Below are 21,245 nucleotides of genomic sequence, written 5' to 3'. Positions count from 1 at the left end.
AGAAGGTTCAATTTTAAAAAGGCCAATTGGAAGAAATTTAGAGAGCTCATTGATGCAGAAATAACAAAAATCCCCCCACAACCTGAGATGTACGACTCATTTGTCAAACTCGTTCAGTAGGTGTCTAGGAAAACAATACCGCAAGGATGCAGAACACAGTATATTACGGGACTGTCTGAGGACGCAAAGCCACTACTGGAAAGATACCAGAGGCTCTTTGATAATGACCCATTTGATGATGAGACACTTCTAGCAGGCGATGAACTCATGTCAGCCATAGCTGAGAACCGCAAAGCCAAATGGTGTGACCTCATGGAGAACCTGGGCATGAAAGTGAACAGTAGGCGGACTTGGAAACTGTTAAAGAACCTTAACGGTGACACCACAAAGTCAAATGATAAATTTACTAACGTCACGGCAGACCAAGTCGCCACTACACTCCTTATGAATGGCAAAACCCACAGCAGAAAGTACCTGGAACCATTAGCACGTGATCCGGCAGAGGAAAATCATCACCTCAAGGCACCACTACAATGTCAGAACTCACTGCAGTCATTTCTAGCTTGAAGATTAACAGAGCTCCTGGTATCGATGAACTTAGAGTCAAGCAAATTAAAAACTTTGGCAGTAATACCCTACAGTGGCTGCTAGATTTGATAAATGCATGTGTAGAACGGCTCCATATTCCAAAGATGTGGAGGAAAGCACGAGTGGTTGCACTTCTGAAACCAGGAAAGGACTCTGATGATCCAAAAAACTTCCAACCTGTGTCTCTTATGTCACTGTTTTAAGATCTTGGAATGCCTGACACTAAGTCGCATAGAAAGCGTCCTGGAACAACAGATCATCCCACAGCAGGCAGGTTTCCGACCAGGCAAACCGTGCTGCGGTCAAGTCCTGAACCTGACCCAACACATCGAGGATGGGTTTGAGAGGAAAGAGATCACAGGAGTGGCATTCATAGGCCTTTCAGCTGCATATGATACCGTAAACCATTGGAGGCTCCTTAGGAAAGTATATAATGTGACAAGAGATTACCATTTAACATCACTGGTAGGTACTTTCCTGCATAACAGGAGATTTTTCGTCTGTCTCCAGGGCAAGAAGAGCAGGCAGAGAAATCAGAGGAATGGCCTACCTCAGGGAAGCTTCCTCGCCCCAGCTCTGTATAATATATATACAAATGACCAACCCGTGCCAAACATCACGCGCCAATTTATGTATGCCAATGACACTGCAGTTGCAGCCCAAGGTAACAATTTTATGGATGTAAAGGAGAAATTAACCAGTACCTTGGAAGCTCTCTCCCAGTATTATGAGGCAAACCACCTAAGGCCGAACCCTTCCAAGACGCAGGTCTGTGCACTCCATTTAAAGAACAGGGAGGCAAATCGTGAATTAAATGTAATATGGAGAGGCGAACGTCTCTGGCATTGTAAAACGCCCAAATATATTGGTGTCACTTTGGATCGCACACTGACCTATAAACATCATTGTAATGCAACAAGGGAAAAAAGTCTCAACTAGAAACAACATCATCAGGAAACTAACCAGCGGATCCTGGGGTGCAAACCCAAAAGTCCTGAGAACTTCAGCCCTTGCGCTCAGTGTGTCAGCCGCGGAATACGCCGCTCCAGCATCAACACACGCGAGAAAAGTTGATGTTGCGGTGAATAAAATGGCACGGATTGTTACCGGATGCTTGAGGCCAACCCCAGTGCACAAGGTGTACTTAATCACGGGGATCGCACCGCCCAATATACGACGTGACATCGCTGCCGAAGCCGAAAAAACCAAGCAAGAAAAGGATACGCGTCATCCTTTATATGGACACCAGCCTGTTGACCGACAGCTTTGTTCAAGGAAGAGTTTCCTGTCACGTACCCGAGCCCTGGAAGGGTCGGCTGCAGAGAATCGTTTGAAAAGGTGGGAAATGGACCTGAGAAACCCCCATAAAGATGTAAAAGAAGAACTGGCGCCTGGTGGAGACCTACCATACACAGTCTGGAGAATCCTAAACCATATGAGGGTAGAAGTGCCAAAGTGCAAGACAAACCTGCAGCAATGGGGTTTCCTAAAAGAGAATGAGAACATTCTCTGTCTGTGTGGCTCTGTCCAGGATCCTCAACACCTGCTTATCTGTCCATATTTAGACCAGCCCTGCACAATGAATGACTTATGGGAGGCAAAAGACAAGGCCATATTGGCTGCTGATTTTTGGAAGTCTGAAGTCTAGTTCCGGACACAGAAAGTAAGTAAGTAAGTACATAAAATGAGAGGCAGTGACACTACAATCATTACTTCAGAATGCACAGTCCTTTCTGATATGAGGAGATGCCCAATATTGTCTTTATTGCATTTATTTTCTTCCTTCTGTCTAATCCTAGAGAGCTTTAAGCAAGCTGTATTAGACAATGCCTTTCTTCCGGTGCAGGTCAACATGCGTCAATGACAATTACAGCTCCCACACAACAGGAGACTACTTTTCCATTCCACTGATGTTACAGTGATGTGCAGGTAAGAAAGTGGGCGGTTGGGCAACACACAATAGAAAAGGGCAATGTTCCATGTGACAAAAGTCAATAGCAACATTCTGCTGCAACTTTATGTACTGCAGGATACAGGGGGTGCCTGATGGACATCTGGTATATTATTTTAAGTATATTAAGGCAACACGGCAATTGTCATGTTCATTATGGATAACAAAGATCACATTAAGAAGCAGAAACTGGTTTCCCTTGTGAAACGCATCATAGCGATATCAGTTGCCGGGGGAAAGAACAGCAAGAGTGTGTGTGGCTGGCACAAAGATAAGAGAGCACTTAACACCATTGCTAGTGTTCTCTGTCTCTCTTTGCACAGAATGCATCGTGCACCAGCCTTCTACTTTGTATATGTCTCTACAGTTGCAACACGAAGTACAATTAATGCACAGTGACAGTGGCATGTAAGATCTCTGTTTCTGGTATCAGTCACTGCATTGTGGTATTCTTTCACTGTCTATGTATAACCTGAATATGCTATGTGGAACTGCCCCTTTCCCATAATACCAATTACAGACCTGTCACATCTGTTGGAAATCACCCTGCTGACTATTTATTGCTTCGTGTAGATACAAGAATAATTCAGTGTCCAAGAAACACTTGAAACTACATCGTTCTTGTTGTGCTCTCTCCATATTTTTGTTCAGGATCTGTATGGCTGCCATGTTCCCCGTACATTTTACTCTTAAGTATATAAACATATTGCAGTGTCCAACATGTGACAATAAATGTAGAGTAGCACTAATTATTTCACCATGGGACAAGTCCACTTTTGAACGGGCCTAAGGACTAACACACACACACACACACACACATACACACACACACACACACACACAAGGAGGAGGAGGTCAGCTGGTGGAACAGTGGAATTGCAGCTTCCTTTTGAGAATGTGCAAGTGCAGATGCAGAAAGTCGTCACAACTTGGGGTTCTCAACAGTTCTACCCTAGGCTGTTGGACATAGAGACTCATTAATAAAAGTATGCATGCTTCCACAGCTGATGTCAATCTTATCAAATCCTTCTGAGTGTACTGAAACAATAATTTCATAAAATTTTAAAATGCCAAAATAATGTTTTGGCCATGTTGCATTGGCCTTCCTCAGGAGATTGGCTAATCCTGATGAGGAGTAGTTGCTTCAATATATCTTGTTTCTAGCTGTGTTACATGACTACCAATGGACCACCAATGCGAAATTTATTAGATTTCTTTGAACCTCAATACCACTTGTCAGTGTTGGGAGAGAGGGTGGGGATATAGGGCAGACTATTTGTTAGTTATACAGCTTGCTTGTAACTCGAAGTCTGTTACAAATAGGTGAGAAGCTTATGGGACAATATTTTCTTGCTGTTAGTTGCAGAAAGCGACACCAGTTCTGCATGTTTTGTTTGTTGTGACAGTGTTGCACAACAGTCAATATGTTGTGCTGCCCAAAAATGAACACAGCACTCAGGGTTTACTATATGGGTGCTAAGAGGCCTGCCAGTTTCTCCAATTTAGATAATGCTGCAGTTACAATGTATTTTGTATACATATGCAGTGCTAAAAGCTTTCAATGCACCTGTAATGGAATCTACACTCCACAGCTGAGCAGAATGCATGTGACGAGAATGCAGCTGGAGTTTTCTAGACAGAACAGTACACACCATTCTTAAAAACATTTTCACAAATGCAATTACATAAATGTTGTTACTGACCCACCTGAAGGCATTTCAGTAATGTAAACACACACAAAAAAAAGGTAGATGTGATGTGCATGACCAGAAAACCAAATGATTACAGTTTCAGAAAAACTGGACGATATTCAGAGAGAGAGCTTCACACAGTGAGCAAGTCAGTAATGCATTGGTCCATCTCTAGCCATTAGCCAAGCAGTTATTCGGCTTGGCATTGATTGATAGAATTGTTGGATGTCCTCCTGGGGGATATTGTGCCAAATTCTGTCCAATTGGCGCAATGGAAGGCCCCTGCCCATAATACTCCAACCATTCCCAACTGGGGAAAGGTCTAGCGACTTTGCTGGCCAAGATAGGGTTTGACAAGTATTAAGCACTAGAAACTCTTCCCATGTGCAGGTGGGTATAATATTGCTTAAATGAAAGCCCAGGGTGGCTTGCCATGAAGGGCAACAAAAATGGGGCCTGGAACACTGTCAAGATACCGCCATGCTGCAAGAGCTTTGTAGGTGACAACCAAAGGGACCCTACTATGAAAAGAAATGTCACCCCCAGATCATCAGTCCTGGTCATCAGGTCATATAGCAGGGGATGGTTGGTTGGTATCCCACTGCTGTCTGGGGCATCTCCTGGCACTTCTTCATCCTGGAATCTCACTCAGTGGAGTAGAATTGTCTTTGGTGATCAGCTCCACTTTGAACTGAGCCCCAATGACCAGCAAAGACATGTCTGTGGATGCCCTGGATGGTGGTGGGATACCAACCTATCGCTCGTCATATGGCATGACAACCACGAGTGATGGTCTGGGATGCCATTTCTTTTCATCGCAGGATCCCTTTGGTTGTCATACATGGCACCCTTACAGCACAGCAGCATGTCGTCAATGTTCTACACCCTGTTTTGTTGCATTCATGGCAAGCCACCTTGGGATTTCATTTAAGCAAGATAATGCCCACCTGCACATGACAAGAGTTTCTACTGCTTATCTCTGTGCTTGCCAAACCTTACCATCGCCAGTGAGGTCACCAGATCTTTCCCCAGTTGAGTATGGTTGGAGCATTATGGATAGGGTGCTCCAACCACATCAGGATTTTGACAACCTAACACACTAATTGGACAGAATTTGGCATGATATCCCTCAGGAGGATATCCAACAACTGTATCAATCAATGCCAAGATGAATAATTGCTCAAATAAGGGGCAGAGGGAGACTAATGCATTCCTTACTTGCTCAATTTGTGAAGCTCTTCTCTTGAATAAACTATCCAATTTTTCCTCAATTGTTATATGTTTGTCTATAAATGTACATCACATCTACTGATTTTGGTCCCATTCAGATAATTCCTTCATTGTACATCTTTATTTTGTCTCAGAGTGTGTATTAGAACATCTCATCTCTTCAGCGTACTGATGCTTTAGAAATAATATTTGTTGAATTCTCCATGTGTCTGCAACATGTTATCAGCAGCTGTTGTAGCAATAATCTGTTAACATTAACACTGTTAATTAACTACCAAAATGAGTTTTATCATCACATTACACTTAACACTTTCTCAACAGTAGGGTCTTCTCGTCTATTTCTTGCTTGTAATGTAGATGTGATGTCTGCACACCCATTTCTCTACAACATTCTTCCTTCTTACTGATGCTCCATATACTAAATGAAAGAAATTGTAATCTGACACCAATCATAAATGGGGAATAATGAAACACAAGGCTGACAATAAACGGCAGAAGGGTGCTAAGGGAAAGGACTGTCCGCCCCACTATCTACATCACCTCTCACAGGAATTCTCAGAACCTGCAATGAAAGTTATTTATGTAATAAGGGGAAAAACATTAAACAACTTGTATAATATAAATATGCAGATACTGTGTGTTGGCTTTATGTTTATCGTGCATCTGGTGAGCCATACTGAGGGATGATGCACCACTTCAACACCGGACAGTGATTGTGGCAACTTAGCGAGAAGAAATAGGAGGGCACTTCAAAAAGTAAGTTCCACACGTCGTCCCATACTAAGACCACTGCACAACAAGGGTGGTGCACAGTCAGAGAGAATACATGTGCTGGGTTTCCTGCAGACAAAGTTCTTTTGTGGTAGGAATAACAGGTGCATCACAGTGAGTAAGTGGAATGGTGTGACAACTGGAAGTCCACTCCAAAGTTGAAGTATGTGGGACAGTTTGATTCTTGTTGGCAAAAGTCTATACTATAAATAGATTCAACATAAATTCTAACAGGGACCAAATACAATGTAGTGCCCAGCCATAAAGAAATGGTGTCAACAATTTGAAAAAGGCTGCACAGATGTGGGTGATGCCGACAGCGAAGTGAGGCCATTGACATCGACCACAGACTCCAATATCTAGACAATCGAGGAACTGATTTGCAGCAATCGCAGGTTTTCCAACAATGAAAACATTCACACAGTGGTTCTTGAATGGCTCCATGACCAAGGAGCAGATTTCTATCTTCGAGCAATTGAACAAGTGGTAGATTGTTCTGACAGTACTTGATGACTGTTGAAAAATCGTGTTGTATATCTGTGTCACTTTTAAACATAGTGGATCATTCAATAAAAGTTACTTGGTGTGACATAATAATGGGTGACTTACATTTTGAAGTCCTCTCGTAAGTATTCCATGGATCACCATCCTGTCCTGGAGGTGTGCAGATTTTCCAATAACACTTATATCAACAATGGAAAAGCACTGTAATGAGTGGGAGATGAAATCTGGAGTTTTGACACTGATCTTATACACAGAAGCTTTAAGATGTTAGATTAGTATGAGTGGTTAGTGTATTTAAAGTTTAGGAAAATATATTACTTGTTAAATCACAAATAGTGTGGGAAGTTTATTCATAAATGTGGTGTTCAAGAAATAACATTTTTGGATTTTAAAGTGATTACCACATCCTTGATGTGGAAGTCTCTAAGATTAACTTATGGTCAAAACTACCATTAAATAAATATATTAACAAAACCACATTTGAAGCAACAGCTACAATGCATTCCAGCTCACTACATCTGAGTTCAGTTATTGTTGCCTCAGTTCTCTGAAATGGTCACCATTTGAAACCACTCAAGTGGCAAGTTTAACTTACCTACTGATTTTCACATTCTCACTGTTTTATTGGAAGGCTAAGAGGTTGCAAAGCGTTATGAAGATCCATTCAGCTCATTGGCAAATACAGAAATTGGTGTCAAAAGAACCTAGCAACACATTGCTAACTGAAGCATTCTAACACTTGTTACAAGTCTGTGGGAAGCCATGGGATATTGGGAAATGGGCAAATTTGTGGGCAAACCGAAAAATTTCTCAACTTCATTGTTTTATTTAGGTCCCCATAGTTCCAATTTAGGCCAATGCTCTGTGTCCAATGTTAATTCCACTGAGCAGATTCCAGGATGAAGTGTGATTCCGTAAGGTCTACAAATAATAGTCATTATATATCTCTAGTTGGAGGAATAAATGGAAATCAGTTAAATAAGGTAGAGGACTCAACTGTTCTTACTTAAAAACAAATCATTTTCTTATTGCCAAAGCGTGTTTGAGAGCAATGCACTGTGCTTTCAGCTACTACTTTGGTACGACGTCGTCGTCGTCGTCGTCGTCATCATCATCATTATTATTTCTTTCCTTTCTCAGAGGTTATGTCTGGTTAAAAATGGAAAATGACGCGGACCTTGATCAAGCGCGACTTCCTTTTAACTGTACGGTATATGTTACATTGCATTTAGGAACTTTCGGGTAATTGAACATGTATCAATAATTACAGATTTCTGTAGTTGTATATATAGATTTGGATGTAGCTGTATTGCGTTGATGTACTGGTGGATATTGGGTGGTATGACTCCTGTAGTTGATAGTATAATTGGTATAATGTCAACTTTATCCTGATGCCATATGTCCTTGACTTCCTCAGCTAGTTGGATGTATTATTCAATTTTTCTCCTGTTTTCTTCTGTATATTTGTTGTATTGGGTATGGATATTTCGATTAGTTGTGTTAATTTCTTCTTTTTATTGGTAAGTATGATGTCAGTTTTGTTATGCGGTGTTGTTTTATCTGTTATAATGGTTCTGTGCCAGTATAATTGGTATTCATCATTCTCCAGTACATTTTGTGGTGTTGTTTTATTAGTTTATGTTGTATGGCAAGTTGTTGATGTATTATTTTTGCTACATTGTCATGTCTTCTCGGGGTATTCTGTATTTGCTAGTATTGTACATCCACTTGTGATGTGATCTACTGTTTCTATTTGTTGTTTGCAAAGTCTACATTTATCTGTTGTGGTATTGGGATCTTGCTGTAATATCTGGTGTTTATTGTTTGATCCTGTATTGCAATCATGAATCCTTGCGTCTTGATCGATGTGTGGCTGTGCTAGATGATACGGGTGCTTGCCATGTAGTGTTTTCTTTCTCCAATTTACTTTCTTCGTATCTGTTGAAGTTATGTGATCTAAAGGGTTGTAGAAGCGGTTATGAAATTGCAGTGGTGTAGCCGATGTATTTATATGAGTGACTGCTTTGTGTATTTTGCTAGTTTCTGCTCGTTCTAGAAAGAATTTTCTTGAATTGTCTACCTGTTCATAATGTAGGTTTTTTATGTCAATGAACCCCTTTCCTCCTTCCTTTCTGCTTAATGTGAATCTTTCTGTTGCTGAATGTATGTGATGTATTCTATATTTGTGGCATTGCGATCGTGTAAGTGTATTGAGTGCTTCTAGGTCTGTGTTACTCCATTTCGCTACTCCAAATGAGTAGGTCAATATTGGTATAGCATAAGTATTTATATGCTTTTGTCTTGTTTCTTGCTGTCAATTCTGTTTTCAGTATTTTTGTTAGTCTTTGTCTATATTTTTCTTTTAGTTGTTCTTTAATATTTGTATTATCTATTCCTATTTTTTGTCTGTTTCCTAGATATTTATAAGCATCTGTTTCTTCCATCGCTTCTATGCAGTCGCTGGGGTTATCCAATATGTAATCTTCTTGTTTAGTGTGTTTTCCCTTGACTATGCTATTTTTCTTACATTTGTCTGTTCCAAAAACCATGTTTATATCCTTGCTGAATACCTCTGTTATGTTTAGTAATTGGTTGAGTTGCTGATTTGTTGCTGCCAGTAGTTTTAGATCATCCATGTATAGCAAATGTGTGATTTTGTGTTGGTATGTTCCAATAATATCGTATCCATAATTTGTATTATTTAGCATGTTGGATAGTGGGTTCAGAGCAAGGCAGAACCAGAAAGGACTTAATGAGTCTCCTTGGTATATTACACACTTAATCTGTATTGGCTGTGATGTGATATCATCTGAATTTGTTTGGATATTAAGTGTGGTTTTCCAATTTTTCATTACTATGTTTAGGAGCTGTATCAATTTAGGATCTACTTTGTATATTTTCAGTATTTGTAGTAACCATGAGTGGGGTACACTATCAAAAGCTTTTTGGTAATCAATGTATGCGTAGTGTAACTGACCTTTGTTTAGTTTTAGCTTGATATGTCACCTCTGCATCTATTATCAGTTGCTCTTTACATCCTCATGCTCCTTTGCAACAGCCTTTTTGTTCTTCATTTATAATTTTGTTCTGTGTTGTGTGTGTCATTAATGTCTGTGTAATGACTGAAGTTAATATTTTGTATATTGTTGGTAGGCATGTTATGGGGCGATATTTTGCTGGGTTTGCTGTGTCTGCTTGATCTTTAGACTTCAGATAGGTTATTCCATGTGTAAGTGTATCAAGGAATGTGTATGGGTCTGCAATGTAACTGTTAAATAATTTAGTTAGATGTGAATGTGTTTAGGCGAACTTCTTTAGCCAGAAATTTGCTATTTTATGTTTTCCAGGGGTTTTCCAATTGTGAGTAGAATTAATTGCTCGGGTGACTTCATGTTGGAAAATTATCACTTCAGGCATTTGTGGTATCATCTTTTATGTGTCTGTTTCTGCTTGTATCCACCTTGCATGCCTGGTATGTTGTATCGGGTTTGACCATATGTTGCTCCAGAAATGTTCCATGTCTGTTATGTTTGGTGGATTGTCTATTTTAATGTGTGTGTTATCTATTGTCTGGTAAAATTTCTTTTGGTTTGTGTTGAATGTTTGGATTTGTTTCCTTCTATTTTCACTTTTTTTGTATCTTCTAAGTCGTTTGGCCAATGCTTGTAATTTCTGCTTCTTTTCATCTAATTGCTCTATCGCTTCTTGTTGTGAGATTTTATCTAACCATTTTCATTTTTGTCTGATATTTCATTTCTTATAAATTGTGTTAGCTGTCCAGTGTCTTCTCTCAGTTTTTCTATTCTTATCTGTAGCCTGTGTTGCCATGCTGGTTTTGTGGGTTTCTTCTGTGTGTTGGTTGGTTCTGATCTCTGCCTAGTGCGTATATTTAGTGTAGTGAGTGCTCCTACATAAACCAGTAGTTGTAACTCTTCCATAGTTGTATTTTCATTTATTTTGTTGTGTATGATTGTGTTGATAGTTGTTATTGTTGTTTCGACTTGTGGGTTATTTGGTGGTCTATGCAAGAATGGTATAATGTCTGTATTTGTGTCTTTGTATTCTATGTATGTCAGCTGAAATTTTTCTTCTATATCTAACATGTGTGTCACTTTATGTTCTATTTGTGCTTCTTCTGGTGGCTGTCTTAAGATTTCGTTTTCCTCTGATTGTTTAATTTATGCATGCTGTTCTTGTTTGTTTGCTCTGGGATGTTTGAGCCCATGACTGTATTTTCTTCTTCTTCTGATTGCACATTATTTTGTTCCAGTATTTGTTGTACTTGTTGTTTGATGATTTCTAATTCTGACTGGGGTATCCCGTTATTTTTGATTATTACACGGTTCTGATCAGCTAGTCGTTGTTCTGTTAAAAATTTTAATTCTGGGTATCTAGTAATAAATGTTGTGTATACTTGTGATCTGTATCCAGTTGTGTTGGTTCCTAAGTTTGTTGCTTCATAACAACAGAACATGTGTCTTAACTTCATCTGACCATCTCATCCTCTGTCTTTGTTTTCCTTCTAGAGTGGTTGCAGGAAGCATATCCTGCAAAACACCTCTACTTGGATGTAAATCATTTTCTGTGGGGCTAGCAGTGTCGTTACCATTGTGGATGGGCATAGGGTTCAAGCGTCGTCCCCGACCATGACAGTGCTTGTCCGAGGCTTCATTAGTTCTGTCCTGAACCAACTAATCACACGAAAAGGGGGGTTAGCCCTATCAGAAGTTTTTTCTTTTCGTCGCCTTTTACGACTGGCAGAACATACCGGAGGCCTATTTTTTCCCGGGCCTCCACGGGGTTTATTATTATTATTATTATTATTATTATTATTATTAGATGAGCTGGTGGACCCATGCCTTGGCCACAGTATCAAACTAACACATGAAATCATGATGGCTTCTTTTTGAAACAGTTCGAACATCACTGAGAAATTCATTTGTGCATTTGCTGTTAGTCAGCAACCCATAAACACAGCATCCACCTTGTTCAGAGTAAATTTTTCATGTAAAATGTAGTGTACTATTTCTTGTGGCACATCTTTGGAACCAGTTATTTTATACAACTTTAATTTTTGAGTGTACAGTGCCATATGGCACACTTTTTTGGTGTTTTTATTTGTCGTTGCAGTTTTAAGTATCATAAAAATTAAGACAGGCTCTTAAGTATTTGACAATTTCAAATGAATTTATGTTGGCAATAAAAAATCCAAAATGAATTTATAACAGAATGACATTTCAATTAATCAATTTGCATATAAAAAACACACTTACTTTAGAGAGTAAACTCTATAAAGTAAACTGATGCTTAACTCACATTATTATAGAACATGTACAGTACTAACAACCAATTCATTTTCTATGCCAGACCAAGAAATCATCTTATTGCATTTATATTTACACCTTGCTTCTCAAGAGTAACTGTTCACATGGCCTTAGTCGCTACACCACATCATGCAGACTAGAACTTCAGAATTACAGATTTTCTTTTTTTCCACTTCTCACAGTGAAGTCTGATGAACACAATTTTATGATTTGCCAACTGGTCATTACGCTGCTTGTGACTGCTGGCAAGTAGCAATTATAAATGTTCCAACCGTTGAGATCTCTTATAGAGGTCCCATTCCTAAGTTGCCTTATGTGCAATGAAGTTGCTTCCAGAAAGATGATTGCACGTCCAGAGCTCTCTAACAGGAACTTGTGGGTGTAATTCCTCACATGTGTAGGATCATTGCAATGATGCCAGATACTGTGATGATCAGGAGCCAAACAAAAACTGGTTGCTATGTGAGTCTTTCACTATGTTGACACGAGACAATCACTGGAAATTTTTGTAGGGTTCTTGGTTACAATGAGTATCTTATCAATAGAGTTTTGGGACTCCAACTCAGCGCAGCACAGCATCCTGCACTTTCTACATCATACTCAATACAGCAAGATAAGAATTTCCAATTTTAGCTTTGGCACAACATGGTGGAGGAGCCACATAAGCAACTAATTTTGGTTCAGCTCCTGGCCACAGTGACACTGGTGACTCTGCACAAGTGCAGGAGGCCACATTTTGTTAACACTGGTAGGATCAACACATTGCTATCATCCATTTGAAAGGAACCCCACTGTGCATGCACAACAGACAGACATGGCATTGACAAGAAAACTGCCAGTTTGGACAGTAGCATCTGCTAGTTGTCAGCTATCACCAGCATCAATCACCTGAACACCTGAAAGTGAGCAATTGCCTTGAGGAATACTGCGAGAAAGGTATATTCAACAGAACTTCTCAAAAAGACGGAAGTGTCATGACATCTTGTATAACTAATTCTCCACTTTATAAAATCAATATCAGTATTATTGTTTCGGTAAATGTTAACTTACTGTTCAAAACTTGAGTAATTTACCAACACAGAAGTAAGAAAGCAAATACAATAGTCTCACCTGGTGGTTAGTAAGCACATGAAATGCATGTGCTACAACCATATTTTCAGCCACATCTGGCAGTGTGATGGCCTGGACAGATACCCACGAGGTGAAACAGCGTAGAATTCGTATATGAATCTGAGAATTCTCACCACTGTTTGAAAGACACACTTTCTGTTACAAGGAAAGACAAAGAATAATTTTATTGGAGAATATTGTACCATAAGAGACAAACAAAATTATAGAAATTTAATAAAGAAACAGAAAATAATGTCAAATATCTACAAGAATGTATTTCTGTAAAAAAAAATTACATAAATGTGAGCTCAGAAAATTAATATGTTAAATGCAAACAGAAAATTTATTTCAATAATATTTCGCAGAATGCACTGTTACCTTTACTAGTATTCACAATCGCTTTTAATGAAATTGTGGCGGTGTTTCTCCAAGGAGCAATGGATATTGTTTCTGAGAAGTAATTACTTAGTAGTTGATTTTACATTAATTGTATTTGAATAGCATGTAAATCACCTATTATTAATTTAGTAAATAATTTATAACTATAGATTACCATATGTACCCTCTGCCTCAACCAATGAAACTACCTTCAGGTGATTATTTTAAGAGTGGAAATGTGAACCACAAATGGAGCAAACCTTTCCAAGACTCCAGTAATGAAAGACTGTCCTAAACAGGAGATGTCAAGGACAGTTCCTCCCACGGTAATTCATTGGCCACAAGGCATTCAAATAACTTAACGTAAAAACTGATGATTAACCACCAAATTTACCACTCTTCTTCAAACCTGGCATAACTGATCAAAAACCCTTTCCCACCTCTTGCTTCATGTGGATTCTGATTATTATCTACAACAAATTGCTCTTGGGTCAAGATGAGGTATGTGCACATTACCATTAGCAGGTCCATGCCCAGCAGGGATCAAACAAAATGATCTAATGAAATTTTATGTAAATTTTTATTTAGTTGGCATATGGCTACACAAGTATTGGGTTTCTAGCTTTAAGAAACAAAAGTATTGCGAACCACGCCATAAGAAATTATTGTAATTATAATCAGAGAAACATATAACTAACTCCCTGTTCGACAAATTATAAGAGGGTATATAATTTCTGAGCAAAAGCAGCAATATGAGTTGCATTTACAAGGTTTATTTTTATAATTATCATCATAAATAATGATCTCTGAAGTTTTCTTTGCTCGCATGATTAGTTGTGTGCTTCTGGGTGTTACATCAAGTTTGGCAGAATACCTGGAGGGACAATATTAAACACTGCATCATTCTCACCAAACATTTATAAATAGTTGTCATTCATTTTAATGCTGTACATTTTCAATACAATACAGATCTCACATACAGCATTTCAAATGATTGTATCAAATTACAAAATCTGTGATGCATTTACAAGTATTAAAAGTTGTGTCTGCTGTTTTCTGTAATGAAGTATGGGCTGTCTCTGTAACTGACCAATTCTGTGTAATACCATTTACTTTTGTCAATGTATGTGGGTAATCATTTAATGAGCACATTATAACTTACACCTTTTTAAGTGAATATTACAAGCCACTACAAAGTAATCTCCAAGACCTTTTTAAGAAAAAGAGGAAGTTATACCAAAATTTAGTGGTCTGTCAATATTGTACCCATTTCTAATGGGAGAAAATGTACCTTGGTTAAACTAGGGCAGAGAAGGGAATCAGTTGTGACATCTTTGAAGTTAACAACCTGTCCGGTATCACACAAACACCTAAAATGAGGGTGGGTGGACAAGTAACTGATACCCGTTTCTCCCAAGCATGAGTCCAGTACCTTTACCATTGTGTAACCGGATAGCTTCATTCAAAATGGGGCTACAACAAAAATTAATAGGTAAGATCCTAGTCTATATTTATCCAATTTTCAACCACAAATATGAACAGCCTGTATATGAGAGGGGTTTGGGACGGGATTAGAATTAATTTAATACAAATTTTAATTGATGCAGACAGGGGGTAACTTCTCTACCAACAGTGGAATTGACTCCAACTCTATAATGTACAGATAATTAACCATTTTATGATCTTATGAAGATATATGCCTGTGTGGGCCGTATATGATTCTTTCACACCCCCTTTGGGTATTTTGTAACATCACAATGTAAAATACCTACAACAGTCAACACTTAAGCCATGTTATAGTGGCCATCTGCAGGGATATACAGTTTGTACTGGAACTGGAGTACTCTCATATGTGTGTGTCTCAGTCAGTTTCCTAAGACCCTCCACAATTGTTAGTTCTAAATGTCCCAAAACACAGTAAAATTTTATGATGTAGTAACTTCCTTCAATGCCTTACCTAAAAAATATGTACAAAATACAACAAAGACAGACAAAGTAGTAGTACTCACCAAAAGTAGTGATCACGATCAAGAATAAGTATCCAGTCATCTGTCACAGGCAGCCCAATCGCAATCCTTACTTTTGGTGAGTATGGACTCTTTATCTAACTTTTTCATAAATATTTATATTCTTGTTAGGAGTTATATTTATATTCAAGGAACACTGAACATACTTTTTCCTTGTTTGTAAGGATCATTTCAACGGACAGGAGGAAACATGACCACCATTTAAATACTGGGCATCTGCAAAGAAATAATACTTTTCTGTAATTCATATGTTTTCAAATCACCTTTGTTTCAATGAATTTTTGGTGCCCTTACATCATTTGGTTGCATTTCTTCCCTTCATCTGCCCCCACCCCAGTTAGGCTTGCCAATGTACAATTATTATTGTGGCTGCAAGCAATGGAAACTCCACAATACTACTGATTTATTACATGAAAGCTATTTCCATTCATGGCTTAAAGTAATGAGGATAACAAATGGAGAGCAGATGGGGGCTAAAGTGTTAAAATGAAATTTAAGCATTGAATTTACTTGTTCTTTAAATCAAGCAACTTGTCAAGAAAAGAACAGTTGTTTCGGACCAGTGCTGTATCCAGCTTTAAGAGATTTTCTGCTTCTATTTTATGTGGCCACTCAAAGTTTAGAGCTGGATTGTTTGGAAAATAAATTATCAACTGTGTTCATTTAACAGACATTTATGTCATGATAGAGACGACTTAATAAAACATATTATTGCGATCAGAAGGACCAATAGAAACGGGAAATTTACTTAGGTTCCTCAAACGATCATGGGTCAATACTTCAATATGTCAATAAAAAGACTTTGATGTGCAATTTCCTCCATGAAGAAGAAGAAGAAGAAGAAGAAACGTCTGGAGATTTATAGGAGTAATGCTTTGATAGTATAAGACAGAATTTTATAACTGATAGGTGTTTCCATGGAGGTAGGTAATCAAATGCTGTAATTTTAATTTTATCATTTTATGAGATTAATGACAAAACAAGGAGGTACAGCTAAAACAACAGGGTTGATGTATATGGGCTAGCTAATCAAGCTACCACTGTTTTTAACAGAATGAAAACACAATTTAACTCCCTACAAACACAATTCACTCATCTTATTACCTAAAATCCATTTGAAGTAGTTATATTCTCACTATATGCTATACAATATTAAAATGTATCAAAAGGAAAATGCACTTGAGGAGACTATAAAGTCATGAGACTGCCCAGAGGTGATGAACACACAACAGTACAAGACACTATCATTGCATTCAGAACTGCTCAACAATTTTTCAAGGAGGAAAGAGAGATAATGCTGTGGACGGTCAGAAAGGTAGGGGAATTAGTGGTTCTGAAAACTACATTAGTTTTTTGTGCTGCACCTATCAGCAGAACTAAGAACTTCACTTCCTGAAGATTCTTTTTATTAAACTGTGATATACTGAAATGACTATGCCAAAACCACTGCCAACTGGTGGATCATCTTGCTTGAATAGAAGCCAAACTTCAGAAACAGTGTTTTATGTACACTCAGGGCAACTTACTGCTGTTCAAGTGACTGAAGGGAGACCTATCATAGTAGAGTAGTAGTTTTCACTGATCTCACACTGTCCTTGTTTACTCCCACTCATCTGTCCACACACTTCAGTGAGTGGTCTACACAGCATGTTGTAACACCCTGTGTCCAAATTAAGTTTACTCAGCTCTGCATATTTCCCTGGATTCCAACATGAATCAGTGTCGAACAGAACAAACCAACTGCACTTACTTTTGTAGCAGAAGATGAAAGCTAAATATGACCTGGATATTTTTTTATCTCCCTGGTAGATGTATCTAAATGCTTGAGAAGCTGGGAATCAAAATATAAGTTGCTCAGGTAACCCCATATGCTCCTGTGCCTTTAGGATCCAGTAGAACTCCGTGTAGGATACAGTAAATTCATTAAGAAGGTGAATAATGAATCAAGTTAATCCTGAAACTTCCTGGTAGATTAACAATGTGTGTCGGACCAAGACTTCACAGGATCTTTGCCTTTTGCGGGCAAGTGCTCTCCCAACTCAGCAACTCAAGCACAACTCACAACCTGTCCTCACAACTTTATGTCTGCCAGTACCTCATCTCCTACCTTGGAAATATCCCCTTGGTTGTGGCTATGCCATGTATCCTTTCTTCCAGGAGCGCTAGTCCTGCTAGTTTTGCCACAGAACTGTGGAGTTTGGAAGATGGGTGATGAGGTACTCAACTGTTTACACCAAATTAAAAATTGCTGTGCATATCTAAAATATGCTACAAGAGAATGAAAAATGAACATTTTCGAAGACAAGACATGGAAGTATGTTATTTGCATGGCACAATGACAGAGCAATGTAAAAGGCAATGTCTTAAAGCTCTGTGTTGTAACTGTGAACAAATTAATGTGTTCCACACGATAAGAAACTAGACTGATCCGGTGTAACAGTAGTCTGTTGTTTCAACACTGTACTCTGTTAGTACACATTGCAGGCATGCTAGGATAGAATCATTGGGTACAATGAGTGCAGTTAATCAAATTATATGGAGGTCATATGCAGGGCCTGTCTTTGATGTAAGGTACAAGTCTGATAAGAGTGGTCCCCATTAACTCTCTTACAATATTCGCTCTGGCAGTATGTGGCAATAATGATAGCAAAACACTGATGATAAGAGGTACTCCAGCAGCAACTGATTAGCACTGCTTCATTATAGTAGCAGATAATGTGAGGTGAATCTGCATACAAGACGGGGAACAATGGGCAAGGAAAATGTGGCAAACAAATGTTTACAGATCTTTTGTCATTACTGGCCATGTTAGAAAGGGAGCAAGAATAAGACATGCAGTTGCAGCATTAATACAGCCTGGAACATTTTTGCAAACAGCCTGGTCAAAAAAGTGCTCTAGTGTCCAGTATCACTTGCAGATCAGTAACCATTTCTTCGTCATGTTTTCCTTTGATGACTTGCCTCATTTTGCGTTAAGGCTCATGTCATACTGACTGCTATACAGTTGCACTACTCAGCAACTGTTGGAGTAATACTTACTGATAACTATTATCCATCCTGGGTGGAGGATGCTGGGAGTAGAAGCTTGCAATCAGCTCATAGCACACTTGCTACCGAGACAAGCCCAATCACCTCCTCTCAGAGCAGCCACCTTACAGCTTATAGAAGAAATGAATATGCCATAGATTCACCCACTACAGTAATGTCATGAAAGTTGATGGCGAGCTGCTACGAGGACCAGGTACAGCATCTTTACTCACTTTTGTAAATAATATTAACAATCACTATGCACAACACTGTATTCACAATGGCTACTTATCATTAAGGCACAGAGCACTGTTACATAGCTAATGTTGGCAGCAACCATACACATTCTGGAGCAGCATGAAATCAGCTGACTTATAATGATTACAGAGGGGGCATGTAAAAGTGTGCAATGAGCTTCTTCATAATTTGCTGTCCCTATCAACATATGTCAATAAACCAAACATAACTATTCCGGTACCACTCCATCGAGTGGGCACTTCAAATTAACTTAATAAAAAAATTTCCTTGTAATGGGAAACATATATGGCCCCATTGACAACACATTACAGGAAATACACTATGAGCCATATCTACATATTGAATCAGGTTGTCATTGCACCTCTGCTTGCAGCCTCAACTATATGGTGAGTGGTTACCTTTACTCTTTCCTTGTTTGGATTCCAAACTGGAAATGCAATATCTTCCAAGTATTCTGGGTCAACTGATGACACAAGGTGAAGAAGGAATCCAACCTCGGGGCAAAACTCTAATATACAGCATATTCTTTTTTTTTTTTTATTAAAAGACAGCTCTCTCCTTCTGGAAGGGCCTTCTTGCTCATCAACTACTATTAAAATTTCATTCCATGGAGCAGTGCAAGACACACTTTATATACTTATACATTCTGAGGAGTTGCTGCAAAAAGCCACATGGAGTTCAGATATTATCCAATGGGTCACTTATTTTTGTCCTGAAGTGTGAAACTTCCGTAATACACATTTCAGTAACCACTTTCACATCATCAGCAAAGTCCCCCCATCAAGGACAACATGCAAAGCTGTGTTTGCTAACAAAGCTTTAATGCTATCATAAACAAGGTCCACTATTTCATGAACTCTTGGTGGATACAATGGAGTTTAGGGTATGTAACACACAGGCCATTAGCACCTACACTGTTTTTATACGTATGTGCATGCTTATGCTAAAAGGTATGAAAAGTTGTATCCTGATTTTTTTTAAAAAAAAAAAAGAGAGAGAGAGAGAGAAAAGGAGCACTAATGACAGGAGTAAAAAGGAATTAGACACACAGGCTGCAAGTGGGCTTGATTTAAATCAATGAGGGAATTTGAAAATTTGTGCCGGACCAGGATTCGAAACCAGGTTTTCTGCTTTCTAGGCAGATGCTCTGACCACTACGCCATCTGGACACAGTGGTCATTGCAACTGCATGGACTACCCTAGCATGCCCCCCATCAGACCCAAATTCTCAACTTATCCACACACTAATAATTTAGTGTCCCTTGCCCATTACCTTCGCTGCTCACGGCATTTTGCCGATTCCCATAAGTGTTCAGCCTTGTGTGTATCTGCGTGTCAGAAATAACAGGAACAACACATTTCTAAGAAAAGTGGTTGAGTCATCTTTGAGAGGTATTTATTAATGAGTCATCCAGAAACACCTGGAAATATTTGTACCTAATAGTTTGGGTAGGAGTCCAGATAACATACAAAATTTCTTGTGCATTTCCTGATACAGATGGTAGGTCACTAATCTGCTCATTCTTTCTGAATGCACAACACTGTCAATTAGGATGTGATTCAATGCAATCGGGATGCACCCAAGAACTACCAACTGGAGCTGCTTCTCCATGTAAAAAACGGCCGTGTGTCATAGGACCATGGCCTAGTCTTTGTTAGGGCCACCTCTTTCCATCTGAGTAATTAGATGTCTGTCTTGGCATTGTAGTAGGCTTCACGTGTCTTAGCTTGTTGCTTTGTATCCCCAACTTTCTTCATAACTGTGGGCTGTAATGGAATGGTAGACTGAATTATCATCTGTCTCTCACAGGCTACTCTGGCTGCAATGTCAGCTTGCGCATACCCACAGATATCACAATGCCTCGGGTTAAACTATAGGTCACACCCAGCAGTAGTGACATCAGTGTTTATCTATTATTCATAGGTTGGCAGTGCATCAATTTTGTGTAGTCAATGCAATGATAGTTTCACGTAACCAATGAGAGGTGAGAAAAATAAGTAATGTATTTCTAGTGCTGAAATTGAAACCGTGATCTTGTTTGATGTATTTAACAGTCTTTACAGAATTTTTTTGCAATGATGGCAGTGAATCCTACAAAGTGAAACGATTAAAGTAATTTGATTCTGCACAGTGATGCCATCCACTCATGCATGCCTCATGGATTTATTGCTGGGACACAAAGATCTAGCAAATGTGGTGGGGAAATGGCTCTTTAAGAGTCATGTGTATGGAATTTGAAAGTGCAGCAAAAACTGTCACTTTCCAAAGTGTTCTATCAGAAAGAAATCTTGGCTTTCTGGAAGCAAGACGGAAATTAGCACCATTCTGCAATTTCCTTATTTATGGGTCTATGAGTGTAAACTAAAGTTTATATACCAAGAACTG

The 21,245-nt window shown here is 38.8% G+C and overlaps 1 protein-coding gene across 1 annotated transcript in view; it reads right to left on the bottom strand.

The window, feature by feature from the left end:
* The window catches only part of LOC126416669 (transportin-3), a 210,051-nt gene that overhangs the window by 153,754 nt on the left and 35,052 nt on the right, over positions 1–21,245 (bottom strand). The window contains exon 4 of the mRNA XM_050084469.1: positions 13,170–13,325. Coding sequence (XP_049940426.1) covers positions 13,170–13,325 — 156 coding nt within the window. The remainder of the gene's footprint in view (positions 1–13,169; positions 13,326–21,245) is intronic.

The sequence above is a fragment of the Schistocerca serialis genome, chromosome 8 (assembly GCF_023864345.2).
Source record: "Schistocerca serialis cubense isolate TAMUIC-IGC-003099 chromosome 8, iqSchSeri2.2, whole genome shotgun sequence".
Taxonomy (NCBI): Eukaryota; Metazoa; Arthropoda; class Insecta; order Orthoptera; family Acrididae; genus Schistocerca; species Schistocerca serialis.
The sequence above is the reverse complement of the archived record's forward strand: the minus strand, read 5'-3'. Positions and strand labels throughout refer to the sequence as shown.